The 18914-nt window shown below is 37.2% G+C and overlaps 1 protein-coding gene across 1 annotated transcript in view; it reads left to right on the top strand.

The window, feature by feature from the left end:
• LOC109419544 (histone acetyltransferase KAT7) overlaps positions 1-3352 on the top strand; it is a 127334-nt gene extending 123982 nt beyond the window's left edge. The window contains exon 3 of the mRNA XM_029859362.2: positions 281-3352. Within this exon, the coding sequence (XP_029715222.1) occupies positions 281-400 (120 nt within the window). The 3' untranslated portion in view covers positions 401-3352. The remainder of the gene's footprint in view (positions 1-280) is intronic.
• Positions 3353-18914: the final 15562 nt, after the last annotated feature.

Raw genomic sequence — 18914 nt, 5'->3', positions numbered from 1 at the left:
TGGGTGTTAGAATAAAACCAGTTGAATTCAACCGTTGAGGGTTCTCGAAGGCTGCAACGAGCAAATTTTCTATACCATACCGCTGCTGGCTGGGTCGATGATTGACAGGTTAAATACCCAGTCTGCTCCGGCGGAGTCACGTCAGAAAGGTGCACATTGAGATAATCCGCCGGACTTTCCATATTCATTTGTTGAACTGCGAAACATCAGATCTTGTCATTTCTTCCAACTCCGGACCGACTGATGTCTCAACTCTTTTCTTTTCTTGCTTTCGTTCCAGGACGTTCTCGAGGAGTACGAGGAGCGGGTCAAGCGACGTGGCAACATGCCCAAGATCGATCGCAGCTGCCTCAAGTGGACGCCGTTCGTTGCACCGACCCCGTCCAGCCCGAGCTCCTAGCGCCAGTCGTACCACCACCATCATCTTCACCATCACCATTTGCATCCGCAGAACCATCCCTACCATTACTACTATCAGTCGCATCCGTCGTACAACAATCATGGCTATCATTACAACAATCACCACCATCATAACAACAATAACAATAACAGTTATGGTGCCAACTATAACTACATGGCGGCGAGTGCCCTGCAGTGAGTACATCTGGATGGGGATGGGAGCGAATTTTAACGAGAGTTTTATCAAGTGGGAATGTGCATGTGAAATTATCTGACATAGAATTAAGAACGCGCAATTGTGAATAAGCTTAAAAATAACGATAGATGTCTAATATTTAATGCATTTCGTATTAGTCTGTACAAATTAGGAACTGAAGTGATGTTCATCTAATAGAAACAAGCCTAGGAAATAAGCTGTGTATTGTGTAGTGTAAAAGATCTATAACTTTTGCTATAGGTTATGTTACCATATCTGTCTACTTTTTTTTTATTGAAAAACATAATGGTACTCTAAAAGTTTATACATGCTCTGCTCAGAATGTTGCATGAGGACACAGATTAAAATATTCACCTTGTAGATATGGACAATTATATTTTGAAATTGTCTTATTCCGATGTCCAACAAGGTAGTTTTTTCGAACAAAAAATGATTTGCTAATATTTTCGAACTAGGAAAATAGACACTAATTTAGCTCAACTCGATCTTTTCGTCGTAAAAAAAAATCATTATCCTTCCTTCCTTCATTACAGGACCAAAAAATGATGTCTTTGTTATTTTCTAAATAATTTTTCAATATTTTTATATTAAACCAACCGCTTCCAGTTTTTGAGCTTAAAATTCTGGCTGGTAGGGTATGTGTACCATCAGTTCTCACTCTCCCATATTCATCCTATTCGAAACCAAGTGATAATGACACCGATTGATTCCGTTCTTTTTGTTTTCATGCGTGCTCACTTCTAACAAAAAATACAAAAATATGAAGCAAACAAAGCAAACAAAGCTTCAATTCTTTGTTTTTGATAGGATGGGAATGGGAGCCACATGCTCAATAAGGGAACCAATATTCATTTTATTTTTTTTTTAAATTTGCGTAATAACGTACCGTCGCCGTCGATGGGGGTGAGAATGGGTCAAAAAAGTATACTGTCACGTTCATTGTTTAATAACTTTCGTTTCTTTGCATGGAAAAGTCCTTTGATCATTGGAATGTGATCTTTGGAAATGCATACACAAATGATGAAAAAATATTTGCAGTTCGTCAATTTTCCTCAAAACCACGACTGTATGAAAATTGGCCAATTCTAACCCCTTTTAAATTTTAGAACAAATATGCCAGGATTTTCGTTTTTGATAGAAAGTTTGAGGTAAACTTGCACCACTACTTCTAACTATCATGATTGTGATCTTTTTAAAAGCAAAATTAATTTGGTTCATTTGAGAAAGTGTTCAATTTAATTGTTTTAGACAGACACTGAGAACATAATCTTAAAAATAGTATGATCAGATAGTATAACAGATAGAAAATTAGTATAATTTATGTGATAGTATTTAATAACTGATAAGCATAGAAATTAGTAAAGTGTATTAAAATGATGTTCAAGAAAATACCTTAACGTATACATCCCAAGTAACAATCAGCATGCCTTGAAGGTTTATTCATGTTTTATCCTGGTTTTATACGAGCATGTCAAAAAGCTAGTTGTTCTAAATTAGTTTTATGTGGTAGTTTTTTACTTTGAACCTTTGGCGTTCCATAAAACTATCATATAACTTCTCCTATAAACATCTTCAGTTAAAGACTTGCAAGTAGACATGAATTGGTTTTATCACTTATTATATACCATTTCAATAAAACTTGCATTTGCGGTTGTTGTTGGAGAGATTTTTTTTGTAAACAAATACACAAAACTGCGAGCCAATGCATAAAACCAACAAAAGATTTCGTGGCCGTAACATAAACCAAAAAAAATGCTGTGATAAAACCGCTAGTTCTATCATGAGCTCAGTTATGACTACCCCAGGAGGGTTAGCCCTATTGGAGGAATCATCAGGAACACAGAGTTTTATCAGAAAAATATGTCGACTAGCCGGGATAATTCATGCAAATACAGAAAAATTATTACTCAATTTTATGATTTCACGTACAGCTTAAGATCAAATTAAACCATACAACACGTTGCCGTCATTCTATTTTGTTAGAAAAATTACATTATGTCTTTTCAACTCCGCTGTGTTGAAAAAACCTTTTTTTCACCCAGTTCCACCGAGTAAATTAAGTGCATTTAACTTCCGAATTATGCATAGTTTGTGTGGCGCACTTTGTTTTTGTCATTATCACAGTCACATTCACCACAAATTTTCCGTGGCATGTCTCCTGACACGTATTAAATAGGAAATCAAATCTGAATTCCATATCTGCATCTTTCCAATTGATGGCTGGATAAACAATCAAGCATAATTAATTCTGACGATCAAACATTGAGAGTGAAAAATAATCAAAACAATTATTTGACAAGTCAGAAGATGGTTTTATTTAGAAGATTGATAAAACTATAATACAACCCGAAATCCTAAGCCGGCTTGCATACGAAGTCCTGTAGACCCCAATAAGACTGGGCCAACTAGCCAGAACGTGGGCTTATTGAAGCATACAAGAACTCGAGAGCATTTTCAAGTCGGCATCAATGGTTTTATGTTTAGGGTTTTTGAATCGCTAAAAAACTTTGATAAAATTAAAATTGTTACTTGGGATGTGCAAGATATCTTCCAATCTTCGTGGAAACACACCATAGGATAATTCGCACTCTGACTAAACTGTAAATCTCTTAATATTCTTACGGTATCGGCCAAACCACTTTCCACAATCAGATCAAGCGTTGATTCTCAACGACAAAACCCCATAGGCAAGCGGAAACCTTTTCAAAAATAAACGATCCGTCATTTAAAATTCAATTGATTCACAATTACTCGGAAAGAAAACTCCCCAACAAAGACGGACGATCCAGTACCCGCCAGGCAACCAGTCTCAACATTCGTCATTCCACTAACAGCACTGTTATGGCGGGATGTGTCGGCGGATGGGACGACCCACCCCCACTTAACTGACGACAACCTTGTTTCGACTATTGACTGACTGGCGGCGGCGGCGCGGCACCAGAGTCGAGACAATATAATGTCGTCCTTGGATGATTCGAGAAAGACCGGGGGAAAATCTAAAACATAAGAAAACCAAACGCCCTTCCAAAATCCGACCAAATTCGAAAGACGCAAAGCAGACTGTCTGAGACGACTTGGTGGCGGGCATGGTTGTGGCGGCGTCAAGTGCAATCCTTGTCGAAGCATCAAACAACAATTTTCGCAGGTTTTTCAACACTGTGTTCTACCCTCATGAAGTTTAAAACGACGAGGAGTTTGATCCTTAGGGTGAGCTTGCAGACGGTAGGCATACGCAACTTTGAGGTGATTTTGGTTTTCAAGGCTATGAAAAGATTCGTTTCCCCTAAGAAAGTGAAGTTTCAGCAGGAGAAGATTGCAGGTAGAACCAAAACAGTGTCGAAAAAAAATCAGCTCAATGATGTTCAATTTATGCGAAAAGAAACACAAATAAACAAACACAGTTGACACATTCTACCGTGACGTTACACACTGGAGTAACAGGGTCCATTTCATGGCCAAAAAGTTTTAATACGTTTTTATGGTGTACTAGCAGTCCCGGCAAACGTCGTCCTGCCTGCCTACTCTGTTTTTTGACATCCGGTTCCATGAAGAAATGCACCACAAAAGGGAATTTCAGATTTTCCCGTTTTTCTTACCTTCCCGATCACTTTTTCTAATTATTTTTTCGTACGAACACGTCGGAGGCCTGGCGAAATGCAACAGTGAAAGAATCATGTCGATCTGTTGACCCGTTCCCGAGCCTATTCGTGACATACAAACACCATTCCATTTTTATTTATATAGATTATGTATGTATTAGCGATAAAATTGTGAATTTAGATAATAAGGATGCATTTTGGATTATAAATTTCCATATTAATCCACGTAAAGGCCAGAAATGATTTCTTATAACCTCTCTAAGGACAACGTTTATTTTCAAAATCGCTTAAAATGTCGAAGAATATTCGAAAACAGAGAACTGAAAAATAATAATATTTCCACAAAATATATTGTTTGGAAACAAGGGCCACCTCGTTTCATAGAATTTCTCCTAGAAGTGTGAGAAAAAATCTTTTTTTTAAGTGTGGATAACGTGTTTATGCGTTCAGCAAAATTGTAAGGAGTGTGATAATTGGGAAACTTGTTGAACAATTGTTCTATCTGCTCAATTTTTGTAAATAATGGCCATTATTTTTGAACGGCCCCTTAAACTCAGTTTAACCCCCTAAAACTCAATCCCACCTTTAGACGGGGTGTAGTTTGAGCATTTTTGTAATTTTTGTTTCGTGGAAAATCATTTTTTTATATTTTTGGCTGATATTTAGGACTGTTCTGTATATCTCAAAATAGTTTTTGGTTTATTTTAAAGCTTATTTACATTTTTTTAAAATCATTGAAAAATTGATGTTTTAGTCATCTTTTAGAAGTCATTGTTTATTTTGTATTGAATCGCTACAATTAACATATTTTAAATTTTTCCCAAATTATTCTATCCTTGTTTAATAGTTTATGGGAATCGAATACACTCTAAATTTATTTTCCTTAAAATTACACGGAAAATAAAATTTTCTGTGAAAAAAATTGAAAACAATAATATTTCAACAATAATCATAAAATCTCAAAATGTTTTCATCTAAAAAAATCCGTTCCCCAAATTGGCTTCCAGGAAAAATATAAAAGTGTGGTGAACATCCCCACACTTAAAATAAAATAAAAATTAGAAAAATCAAAAACTGAAATTCACGAAATCGAGGATTAAAAAGAATCATCTTCCAAAACATGTTTAAATCGATTGTAGATGACGAAAAATGATATTTAGATCAAAATCAAAAATTTGGGTATTAGAGGGTTAAATGTTGTTCCTTTTTCTAGATATTCTTGGGAATCACATTTTCATTTTGTGGTAACTTTTATAGTGTCCAGAAAAACGCATCAAAACTCAAAATTTAAGGACGGATTGAAATTTTAGGAGTATGAACATGATGATAGAAGCCGTGTGGAATATATCAGTTTGAATTTTTATATTTAAACATGGAATTTTAACATAATTCTATACATAAAAGTAAGTTTATGGAATACTGAGTGAAAAACTCAATGAGTTTAGCTATAAAAACAATATCTATCTAAAAATATATTCTTAGCGGTGCATCAACATATGATTACATGCTACAAATAGTAAGCACTTTATTTGAGTTGTTTTTTATTTTTTTATAAACAAGCTTTGAACACAACAGTTCTAGCTACATTTGATTACAACTACATTGCATACATTTAGGCGTTTACCGGTGTATAGAGATTTCTGCCCAAAAAACTAGTCTAACTAGTGTAAATTTCAAAATGATTTATTTTTTTCGTCTGGTACTTTCTGGTACCCGTTCTCTTGCGATTCACAAAGGATGTGCATTATATTTTATTGTAATTTTGTCCAGATCGCGGAATGCTGCAAAATCTAAAAATTTTTGAATGCTGAAAATTATTAAAAATTGACAAAAAACATGATTTTGAAAACTCTTCTGTAACAGAGCAAAATAAATAAATCCAGGTGTAGTTTTTTGTTAAAATGATACACCTCTATCAGGAAAACTGTGTTACATACTCAGTTATTTTTTCAAACTGTCGATATTTCGATAATTAAAGTACTTCCGATGAGTTATGATGCAAATGAAAAAAAAAACAGTAGTGAATATCGTCAAATTCCGGCATTTGTTCTGGAAAAAATATGCATCCCAATGTATTTTATTGATTGCCACATGATGAAGCAATACTTCATTTATCTCAAAAAAATATTAGGCTTTGGAAAACCCCGAAAAAAAATTTTCGACCTATGGCCAGGAATTTGGACCATTTACGCCTATGTGCGTTACAACGTTTTGACGCCTTTTTTGTCAGATTTTTCGCTATAACTCGTAAATTCGACCGTAAACCCTCAAATATTTGTGCATATTCGGATTCCTTGTAAAATTTCCAATAAGTATGATCTGTTGAAGAGTTAGTTTTCATCGGAAAAGTATGTTAAAAATGGGAATGAGTAGCGTGACGTTACAACAAAAATCTGACAAAAAGGCGTCAAAACGTTGTAACGTCCCGGTAGAATGTGTCAGTTACCCATAGACACGAGGCCGAGTATGAACATGACAAAGAAGAGACGACATAATGAAAGCGGCGTCTTGTGGTGTCATCGACTGTAGCTGAAGTTCAGTTCAGCTGAACTTCAGCTCGATGAATCCGAATATGTATATTTCAATTTGGAATTGATTTATTATGGTTTAATGTTACGAAATGTTACCTTAATGCAATGCATTACAATAACTTTTGGTGAGTGATGCAGAGCAACTGCATTTTTTGCTTCTGCATCGTGCTTAATTAATACGAATCAGTTGAAATTGAAAATACTGACTTTGAGTATCAGTAGGTGGTTGAAGTTGAGCAGACAACGGTCAAAATAATTTCGAAAGCATACATTTCTGAGAATGCCGCTCGGGTTGTCAAGACCACTATCAAAACAAAAACAAATCAACGACGCTGGCGCCGCTGGACGTCGGTGCAGATGACCGTAATTTGACAATTGCCGACACTGAACCAAAATACCTGATTTAACGTTCGCCCCACATCCGAACATAGGTATGTACCTTTTTCTACGTTTGAAAAATACTATCCTGGATTTAAACCGTGTCCAATAAGTTCTCATACAAAATCATCTGTAATTAGGATTATCAAAATCTATATATTTATTGAAAGGCAAACTGACACTGATCAAATGCAGCATATGTTTTGGAATTAACTTTCCTTTGTCCTTCTCTGCTGATCGCTTATGTGTCGTAAGTCCATTTCAGCAGGCACGCACGCCATTTCTTTAGTATTTCGTCACATTTTAACGAGTAATGGTTTAAGGGCGAACGGGACGGTCGGAGAAATATCCGCCATTGCTCTGTTGCTACTAAGACGGTAATCTCAGATTCTGTTTCATGTTTTGCAACAAAAACCTATCATTGTGTACGCTCACTTGCATTTCATATGCTAATTGTGTTTCAGCATCTTCGGAACTCGAGATTATCTTCAAAATCGCGAGGTAAATTGTTAGAAAGAGAGGCAAGATAACAAAAATAACACGGTGTCTCTTTTCACCTTAAAGTTGAAACAAATTAGGTTCCTGTCCTCACCATTGCTAGTAAATAGTAACTAGTAAGAGAAAAAATATGAGACTCTGTATTGGTGAAGCACGAAGCCATTTAATTTTGTACAAAATAAAGCGCGTGTATGCGAAATGAAACTCGATTGGCTCGATATCGGAATTTGAAAGGGGTACGTTTATTAGCGAAAAGATCTAGTGATCTACGTTGTTCGGAGGTCGGTACTGAACTGGCAGGCCTGGCTATTCTATACAATACGCACAGAGCACAATTGGGGATACGAAAGAGCTTTCGCTCTCCTATCGGATGGATAGATAACACAGCGTAACAAAAATTTACTTTTTGTCTGTCTCAAGAGCAAACTTCTGTGTTTCCGAAGGATTTTGGGCCGCTGAATCCGAATCCGGGCTCAGATTTGCTCTAACACGACACAATTTTGAACTATACTTCAATTTATAGGGCAAAATATGCGATTTTGGGCTTTTTTGACAGCAAGTCATTAAGCAAGGAAATATTTTTTTTAAGCAATCAAAAGGTTAATTGGTCAATAAACATCTAAATTAACGACTCATGCAAAATATTTCGTTTTACCTAATCAAATTTGATAGTTTTAAGCGTTTTATGTTAGGAACGATATTTCCCATACAAGTCACCCTCCAAAAGTTGCATGCAAGTTTTCATATTAACATAAAATGCTAAAATCTATCAAATTTGATTAGGTAAAACGAAATATTTTGCATGAGTCGTTAATTTAGATGTTAATTGACCAATTAACCTTTTGATTGTTAAAAAAAATATTGCCTTGCTTAACGGCTTGCAGTCAAAAAAGCCCAAAATCGCATATTTTGCCCTATAAATTGAGGTATAGCTCAAAATTGTGACGTGTTAGAGAAAATCTGAGCCCGGATTCGGATTCAGCGGCCCAAAATCCTTCGAAGGCACATAAGTTTGCTCTTGAGACAAAACAATGTTGCGCTGTGTAATCAGAGAGGTTTATCGTTGTGCGAAGAGAAGTGAGAGCGAATTTACAATAAGGGTGATTCAAAATTAATCATATTCTTAACAGCACGAATCAAACAAAAATGTCTATTCACCTGTTTAAATGAAATTTGTAGTATTAAAGAAGCATAGCTGTATCTTATATTGTTGATTCACAACATTCTCACATCTAAAACGTACTTGTATCCCTGTTGTGGTAAATTTTGTCCAAAATTCATGTTTTATGATGTTTATTTTTAATACTTATAACGATCATTTTCAAGGAAATTAGCTCAAGTGAAGCTTACTAGCAAATTTCTTACCATATCATCGCCAAAGTTGTATTGTTTCAGGTTTAGTATATCCTTTTGGTGCAATACTTGGGCTAAAAACTTAAAATTTATTTTTATGGACTATATTTAGCTAGGGTAACTGATCCGACCATGGAGGATTTAAGCACTGGGTTCATGTTTAAGCCACAATTGTATCGCCCCAAGCAAACTTTTTACATGAATTGAATTGAAAATAATAAAATCCAACCTTAATCTACGGGAAAATAACGAAATATTGCCACTTTGATGTTGTTAAGAGCATTTTATTCGTTTTTATCTGAAAGAAAATTGTGTTTCTAATGTTGCGGTATATGTTCCTATTGTTACGGTATCCCATTAAAATTATATGGGATACCGCAACATTAGGAATACTACCGCTACAATAGGAACACAGCAGCAAACACATTAAGGAAAATATTTTTTTAAATAGGTTTTTGGGCAAATCTTAAGCAAACAAATGGTGCAATCTCATAATTTGAGCACCATACATCTATTAAAAATACCCTTTGGTGACATTTCAGTCGAAAAAGTGCTCAATTGCCATTACCGCAACATTAGGTACCGTGATTTCGGGTGAAATTGATCAGTGGGGTGAAATTGATCGACGTGAGGGCCATTTTCATTAGTTAAAAATAACGCTTTAAACTTAAAACAATTTGTAAAAAATGACCATAGTCTGGCTCAAGAGTTATTAAATGATGAGTATACATGTTTTACAACCAATTAGTCACATATTTCTGTATAAAATTCAATATTTTCCGAAATTGCGTGTTAGGCGAACTTCAAAGACACTTTTAAACTTTTGTTACCGTAGCTGTATCGCACATGTAATGAATATTCTAATAAATATTCCTAGCTGCCAACTATTTGCTTAACCCAATTTCGTCATCAAAAGTTCTATAAATATTGAAATTTATGCATAAAATTGTACTTTTCTGGAAGTTAGAACATATTTAGTATGGCGATTGCATACTTTCAGGCGTTTTCTTTAGATTTAATTAACTTCAAACTTGAATAATTTAAAAAATAGTACACTTGTAAAAGTTTTGCATGGCTTTTCACATTCCGGGGTGGTTAATTTAGGCGGAAAAAATATTGTCAGCACTTACAACAACATTTCACTGACTGATCAATTTCACCCCGAAAGTAAAATTTTTGATTTTTTATTTCAAACGATATTTTTTGTAGTACAATGATTTGCAGTAGAATTTTCAACCTCTTTGACTGATGAAAACCATGGTCGTACTTGTTTTAAAGCATTGAATTTAACCATATCGATAAGTATTCAAAAATTATTCGCCAAAAACTGCGAAAAGTGATCAATTTCACCCGAAATCACGGTACTACCACAACGATGGGAACAATTACCCTACCGTAGAATGAAAAAAAAAATCCAATATTTTTCTTGCGTGCCGGATCAAACGGATTTCAGAAAACGAAAGTGTACTGCTAGGCTTATAAAAACAAATAGGGTAATTGTTCCCATCGTTGTGGTAGTACCTAATGTTGCGGTAATGGTATTTGAACACTTTTTCGACTGAAATGTCATTTTTTGAAAAAAAAAAATGAGTTTTCTTAATCATTGGATGAAGAAATTGATGATCGTCCTTCCGCATAAAAATGCAGTAATTCTGACAGCTCTTCGTGGAGTGAATTCAAAATTTCTGTTTGGCAGAACATACCAAAAATAAAATTGCATCCAACCAGAGTGAACTGTAAATTATGCGAAATGTTTTAGTTTTGGTCCAGATGAAGAACATTTCAAGTTCTCCTCATCGCCATCAAATTTCTAACTTCTAACCAACTCATAGTAACAATCTGTGAGAGAATTGAACACGTTATTAGAAATACGGATGTTGGAGGGTACAATTATGTTTCGATGGCGCTGATCGCCATTTTTCCAAATCACATTTAGCCAGACCGAACCAAATCCACTGCATTTTAGAATCGATTTATTCTTAACAATACAATGTGGGCTTCGTGGCCGAGCGGTTAGCGGCGTCAGTCGTTTAGGTGTCTCGTAAGCCTCGGAGTGTGGGTTCGATTCCAGCCACTGGGTGTTATATGTGTTGTCCGTTGTCTAATGTTAGTTATGTTCAGTCTGTGCGGCCACTGGCCGAAGACGGTGTGATTGTCTTTTAACCCTAAAAGGGATACCTTCATGGCCTCAGTCTCGTCACCTCGCTGAGTGTGTTCCATCAAAGACGAGCTCTGAAAGACGCTTGGCGTCCAATGGACCCCAGGTATCCCTTTTAGGGTTAAATACAAAAAATCAACTGGTTTTAAATGAATTACTGCACGAATTAATGCTGGCCTGCTTACTCTCACATGAAATTTTCTGTGAGATTAAGCGGGCCACCAGAGTTTCGTGCAGTGGACCATACCTGCGTTATGTCGACACACCTCACACTAATAATTTAACACAGGAGCCGTCATTGAACAACAAGGCTAATTAAAATAATACAGCTTGAAAAAAAAAAATCAAAACCTTGGTTCGCTTTGGCTGATCGGAAAATGGTGTTTTCACGAAAACCATGCTAGAGAAGAATGGTTAGAACTTGATTCGCACTTAACGACTGACCTTCAGCTAGGTAAAATGACCTAGAGGTAACATGCCTGGTTATCATTTTAGTAATGATCCAAGTTCGAATCTTTTTCATATTTTCGATTTTTTGGCAGAACATTTTCATGGTTTTCTTCGACCAGCATAAATTTGAAGTACACAAATTGCTCCACTTTCACATCGCAGGACTTCAGGATACGCAAGGACTATTCTACATAATCACTCTTGCTCTATGCAGGCCATGCACCACCTATGAAAAAAACATATTTCAAACTATTCAAACTATTGAGACCTCCGTGCTACCATACTATAAGCGTCCTCTCTGATTCATGTAAAGGATTGTGAGTGATATCGATTTCAACTTCATAGACGATGAAAAATCGAGATTTTTTTTCACAATCCGACTGGTTTTCTATGAAACAAAGAAACACAGTCAGCCACACTGAACTATAAACCATATTCCAATGTTTTTGTTCAGCCAGAGTGAACTGAGTGCGAAGTACTGATAAATTAAATGTAATTATATCAATGATTTCAAATAATTTATGTGTATTCTTCATGTCTGGTTATTAATAAAGGCTTGTAAGTTACATGTGTGCGGAAAAGTTTCAAATAATCTTAGCTGTTGTTTATTTGTGAGTGGTTGAACTTTAAGCTTAATTATCTCGGAATAAAGTTTTTGGCGCTTAGTTCGGTTTAGCAGAACCCCGGCCAAATAATCTTCAACAAAATGTGATATCACCAATAGGTCTAGTTTCCCAAAAGGAGTTTATGACATTTAATAGAAAAAATCCCATGGTTCCTAGAAGAAAATCCCTTACGTTTCGTGGAATAATTTGTTCAAGAATCTCTCATGCGTGCTAAAAACATTCAACTAAATACATTCGAAAGAAATTCTATACTATTTACAGGAGACATCCGTCAAGCAGTCATGATTACCGGAAAGAAATTGATCACTATTCCAAAAAGATTTCCGTCACGATTCCCAGAAGGGTTACGTCCAAGGTTTCTAAAAGAATATGCTTCAAGTTGAAAGAGAAACCAAATTAAATGCTTTTGTATTTTATATCCCCCGTCGACCAGCCAAAGAGTGGTGGGACAAGAGTGAATTAAATATTTGTAACGAACTTATTTGTTGATTTATCCTGTTGCAATAAATACTTATTTTCCGTAAGTTCTATAATTTCTATAATTTCAAAGTTATATTTCTCTGTTCTTACTTAGAGTTTATCGATTAAAACAATCAATTATCATTATTCCATACAATGTTAGAAACTTCATTTGTTTCTACAAAATGAGGACCACACCGGACCACCGGAAGCACTTACACATGTTTAAAATACTTAGGGGGTATACATAAAGTACGTCACGCTCATAGGGGGGAGGGGGGTTTTCGAAAGTGTGACGAGCAATGAATTATATATAGGAAAAACCGGTAGGTACGAAAGGGGGGGGGGGTCGGGAATTGCCAAATTTAGCGTGACGTACTAATTGGATGCCCCCTTACCCCAACTTCGCCAAAACGAGGAATGTAAAAAAAGACACGGACACCGTCTTCAGCCAGAGGCTGTACAGACTGAACGAAACTTAACACTAGACAACGGACACGACATACATTACGAGCACCAACGGAGACGAGGAAGAAACATTTCTTGCGAAAAATTTCATCACTCGGAGCGGGAATCGAACCCTCGCCCCTTGGCATGGTACGACTATACGCTTGGTGACGCTAACAGCACGGCCACGAGGCTCCACAAATGTGTAGCAAATCCATCACTGCAACTTCCGAGTGCAGTTTGGCCGTGATGGATAACGTGCAGGTACTCAATACAGCATTCGCAAAAAGTTGGACGGTTTCGCATTTTTGTCTTTGTTTTAATCGATCTCCTTTCCATCCGCTTGTCGAGCGTCTAAAAATAGATTCCCGAGTTTTGTTAATCGCAAAAGTGCAGTCGTTTGAAACAAACCGTTATTTTATATTTTTTTATTTATTTATTCAGTTTCGTCAAACAACGTAGACTAGTACATATGCATACAGTTTTTGTTTCATTTTTTAAAGCTATAGTACATATTGTTAAAAAAATACATATAAGAAAATATATAAATAGTTTATGCTGGTGGATGTGTGTATAATTTGTGCTTTTAAAATATTTTAAGTACTACTACTGATGTTATTTCTTATAATGTTAAAATATTTCTTTAAATTATGCCGCGGCATAGTTAAGTCAATAGTTTCACAGTGTTGATTATAAATGTTCATGATTTTATTCAAAGGTTAATTTTTGGCATAGTTTGTGCGACTATGGGTAGTTTTAAACAAGTGTCGATTTCGCAATTGCCGTGAGGGTATGTAAAAGTTTAATTTTGATAAGATTTCAGTTGAATCAATTCGCTGTGAAACGATGTCGTAACAAATAAAACCATTGCAGTTTCACGACGCTGTTTCAGTGTTTGAATATTGATAAGCCTACCTGATAGCCTATATTGATCAATCTACCAAATCTTTGTTTGCTCTAACAAACTGTTAAAAAATTCGACAAATGAAAATATTTGTATTATCAAACAATGGAACAGTTCAGTTTAAACTCGAAATCCGTTTATAGCTATTGTAAACTGAAAAATTGGTTGATTGGAACTAGATTTTAATTGCGTTTACGATTCATTTTTCTGCGTGTACATCTCATGTATAAACGTATGATCATAGCCATAGTTAGATTTAGAAATGGATTGACAAGTAAGTCGTTTCCTTCCTTCCAACTTTCACAGCACAGTGTAAATCTAGAGCGCCTAGAGGTTACACACTAAGATTTTTTCGCCGAATCTCGGCAAACATATTGCCGAGAATGGCACCGCTGAGTGCTCGGCAACTAGCTCGGCAAAAACTGAATTTGCTGAGATCTCGGCAATCGCAAATTTGACGATTGTTATCAAATTTGCTGAGAATCTCGGCAAAAATCTACTGAACTCCGCCATTTGGGTTTATTTTTATTGTACGCACAAAAGAAAAATAAAAAAAAATCAAATTTCCGGATCTGAACAAAGCATAGGCTAGTTTTATTACTTGGTTTATTTATCAAATGTAACACTTGTAGTACCATTTCGTTAGTTTTATTGTCGAAGAAGCCCTTAACTTTCCGTTACGGTCCAAATACGGCTTCGGTGGTCAAGCAGTGCATGTACTCTGAGTAATCTCACCCCAGCTTGCCAGCAACGCGCGTTCTGTAAAAAAGCAGCAGATTTCAATATAAATATGATATTTTTTTAACTTGTACAGGAATCAGATGAAAACAATTATTTTACGTGACCTACTCACCTATCTCCGATAATTTACTGTTTTCCAACGTAATCCCCGGATATATTCTTTTACAACTCTAGCAGACTAAGGCGACTTGTATGAAAAAAAAAAAACAGAGAAATTGACAGATCAATTGCCGAAATTCGGCAAAGGAGAGATACAATGCCGAATATTCAGTAAACTTTTTTGCTGAGATCAGTAAAATTTTTGTTTGTTGACTAGTTTAGCAAAAACAAATGGCAAATTTCAATTTGAAAAGATGGTTTGCTGATACTTCGGCAATTACTTTTGGTCAATCTCGGAAATATGACTCTTATTGCCGAAATATCAGCAAACTCGCGATTTGCCGTCTTAGATCAGCATTTTTTTCTGCCGAGCTCAAGAATCTTTTTTAAGTGTGTATACAACCAAGCGAACTGTGACGCTTCTCTTCACAATCTATCACTTTACGCATGGCATCCACGCACCAATGCGTGATCCCCCATGCCAAAAATAAACATTTCCCAACAACACCTCCGACATCCACATGCCCTTGTGCAGGCGTATAGGACTCAACGGCCTTGTTGGTAACAAGAATAGAAATACACTAGAACTCCAATGGCGCTGTATTCACTTTTCATATTTAATTATTTTAATAACTTTAATTGCAATAATTTACTATGACGCTGTAAGGGCGCAGCAAACTAGATGTTAGTCACACGAACAGTCGCGACATTGGACTTCTGTGGCTAGTTATTCTACTGTAATAAGTGACTGCAATCATCATTTCCCTCAACAACCCCACAATCCAAGTATGGATGACAGCTTCTAAGGTATGCTAGATCGCCATTTTTTCCACCCATACATGAGAAATAGTTATGAAATCCCATTTGAGCTCTGTGCAAAACTATTTACCACTACTGATGCAAAGAAGGATCTAGCATACCTAAAAGAACTGTCATCTATACTTGCTCCTACAATGACCTGCAACCTGTCGTAGCAGGCGCCATTGTCGTCTAAAAATAGATGATCATCATTACTCTCACATTACTTATTGGATCCTTGTGTGGGTGTAGTTGGTCTGACGAAACTGGAGTAGCAATAGGGTAGTGTGGGGTTAAGGCAGTCTTCTACAACAAAGTAAAAGCCAGGACTACTCTACTCTCTAAACACATTCCTATGGTCGCCAAACCCTTCGTCTCTCCGGAACCACCAAGAAGGCATTGCTTCAGAGAGGGGCTAGTGCACATCGCACCCTCAAGCTTAGCTGCGTAGCCTAGCCAACCTATTGGTATACCTTTACCTAGATAAAAAAGTCATTTCCTTTGTTTCCTGTTCAAAAAATCATTATTCATGTCTGTGAGATAAAGCAAGAATCAACAAAGGTATGAGTCAATCAAGGTGATTCTTTTGAGATCATGCATCCTTCCAAGAACCACTTGAGGACCGACAATTCCATTCCCATAATTTCACAGCTGTGAATCATGTATCACTCCGACATAATTCAAAAATGACTCACTGTGAAAAAGCCTTAGATCATACAGTAAGTGACGAAGCTCACGTAGCCAGCCAAGTCGTCATCCTTCAGCAAAAGCGTTTATTTCATTCCCGATGGGTAAAGGATCCACCGCCATCATGATGAAGCGTTAGGTAATCTAGTGGCGTCTGCACTTCCAATAACCTTTGGCTGTTGCTGCGAAACTGTTACGATCCAGCTGAGCCGTGTCATCACTATTATTTACATGTTGGTCGCGTTTCCAATTGCAATCCCACCAGTCAGTAGTGTGGTTTCATAATCGCATTATTGGCGACAACGAGACTGTTCATACATAAATGAATCAGTAGTGTGGTGCAGCCACGCCGCCATAAGTACAGTCAGTGCGAGGTGATTCTAGGTTGGCGTCAGAACAAATTGCCGGCGTCTTCGGTGGCGCTAGACGAGGTCACGCGTATTCTCCTGTTCGTGCCCAAGCTACCGAGTTTGTTGGATAAGTCACATGTTTTTTCCATGAGCTGTTCAATAATGCGATAGGCACCGGTTATGGGATTTAAATGTCTATGAAAATGTGATGATTATCAATTGCTGCTGACAACGTCATATTCGTTGTATCGTATGCAATCACTCATAGGCCAAGGCGAAATTTTAATGCCATGCGGTATAAGAATGAACAGTCAATTTATGAAGAAAGCTATCAGTTAAGGCCGGACGGGACGGTGGTTGAATCGTCCGCCATTGCTCTGTTGTTAGTAAGATGCAAATCTCAACTTCTACTTCATATTATTGACTAGAAATTTGATCGTTCATTTGCTCACTTGTGGTGCACAATCGACTAAAGTTTCAGCTACGTCAGTGCAGTGGAAATTGATATTTGCTTCTTCAAAATCGCGAGGCAAATTGTTAGAAAGAGAGGGAAGATAGGAAAAATTACACGTCGTCCCGTGCGGCCTTAATTGCTTTGGGAGTGCTCAAAAAAGCACTAAGCTGAGCAGCAGGATCTGCCTCCGAAAGCATAAAAATGATTGAGTTTTATGTAGTTCGAAAATTGGTTCAATACTAGATCTCATTTACTTGTTCTTCTGCTGTTTGGTTGATAACACACTTGCATTGTGCTTCTTATCGCGTACAAACCCCCAAAGGTCATTCGGATGCACCTTGAGATCTGCGTTTGACGAATGGCCGCCAATAACCATTATCCTCAAAAATTTCCCCCCCGTCGAATCTTGCTCGATCGAGTACCGAGCGGTACCGAAACTAATTGAAATGTTTAACCCACTAATTTCGTCAGGGCCATAAAGGAAATTGCCCTTCAGCTGGCGAACGCGTGCCCTCGACGACGGCCGAACGACGGACGTCAGAAGCCATCAGTCATCCGGTCACTTCGGAAAGTTGCTGCTTCCAGAGTTCCAGAATGCGCCAGGGTCGAGGAAACGCGCGAAGGATTTAATGATTGGCTTCTCTCGCTGCGTCGACGATGAGTGATTACCTTGCCGGTCGGGTACGTGTAATATGTGAACTGTTGGGTCTTGTAGGTAATCCACGTTGTCGTCTGACAGGTTGGTGGAGGTTGTTATCATTGGGAGTGAAAAATTGATAAAAATTATCTCATTATCAGGGGCCAGGTGAAATGTATCGTTGTCTCGCCTGCGGGTTCGAATATCCATTGTTACCTTGACCGGTGTCCATCATTTGTCCCATCTACTCTACAAGAAAGGTGACAAGTTGGAGTATAAGAACTTCGAGCAATCACAATTCTGAATGTCGCCTACAAAGTGCTATCACAGATCATCTTCCGTTGTCTCTTACCTGACCTTGTGAATGAGTTTGTGGGAAACTACACCCAAACCTTATTTTACGTCCACTATTGGCTTAGCGAAAAAAAATTCTACTGCCAAAATAATGATCAAACTACACATTTTTATATTTTTGTATACTTCTCCTAATCACGAAGATTCTTTAAAAAATATAAAACTGTTGAGTTTGCTCATTGTCTTAGCGGTAGAAATTTTTGTCGCTTAGCCAAGCATGGACGTAAAAAAAGGACGAGGTGTATCACGTCGGCTTTGTCGACGGCCGCTCGGCAATGGACCGGATCTTTACCGTGTGGCAAATCCTCCAAAAACGCCGCGAATACCAGGTCCCAGCACGTACGACAGAATCGACCGCACAGAGCTATGGAAAATGATGGATGAGAACAGCTTCACCGGGAAGCTCACTAGACTGATTCTTCTTCTTCTTCTTTTTGATTGAGCGGATGAGCTCTTAAGGGCCAGTATCAAAGACTATATGCCCTACACTAGACTGATTAAAGTGACGATGGACGGTGTAAAAAACTGCGTGACTACGACATGGTTTTCTTCCAAACCATTAGGGGATAATCTCCTGAACAGGAAGGTCTTGGAAGGGTGGGCTTAAGGCCATCTTGTACAATAAAAGTAAAAGCCAAAACTACTCTTGCCTTGACCCACTAAACAACATTTCCATGGTCGCCAAACCGGAATTACCAGGAAGGCATTCCTTCATAGAGAGGCGAATGCACATCGCACTCTCAAGGTTAGGGTTTAGTTGTTTAGCATGAAATTG

This window comes from Aedes albopictus, chromosome 2 (assembly GCF_035046485.1).
Source record: "Aedes albopictus strain Foshan chromosome 2, AalbF5, whole genome shotgun sequence".
Classification (NCBI taxonomy): Eukaryota; Metazoa; Arthropoda; class Insecta; order Diptera; family Culicidae; genus Aedes; species Aedes albopictus.
This window is presented reverse-complemented; position numbering and strand designations above follow the sequence as displayed.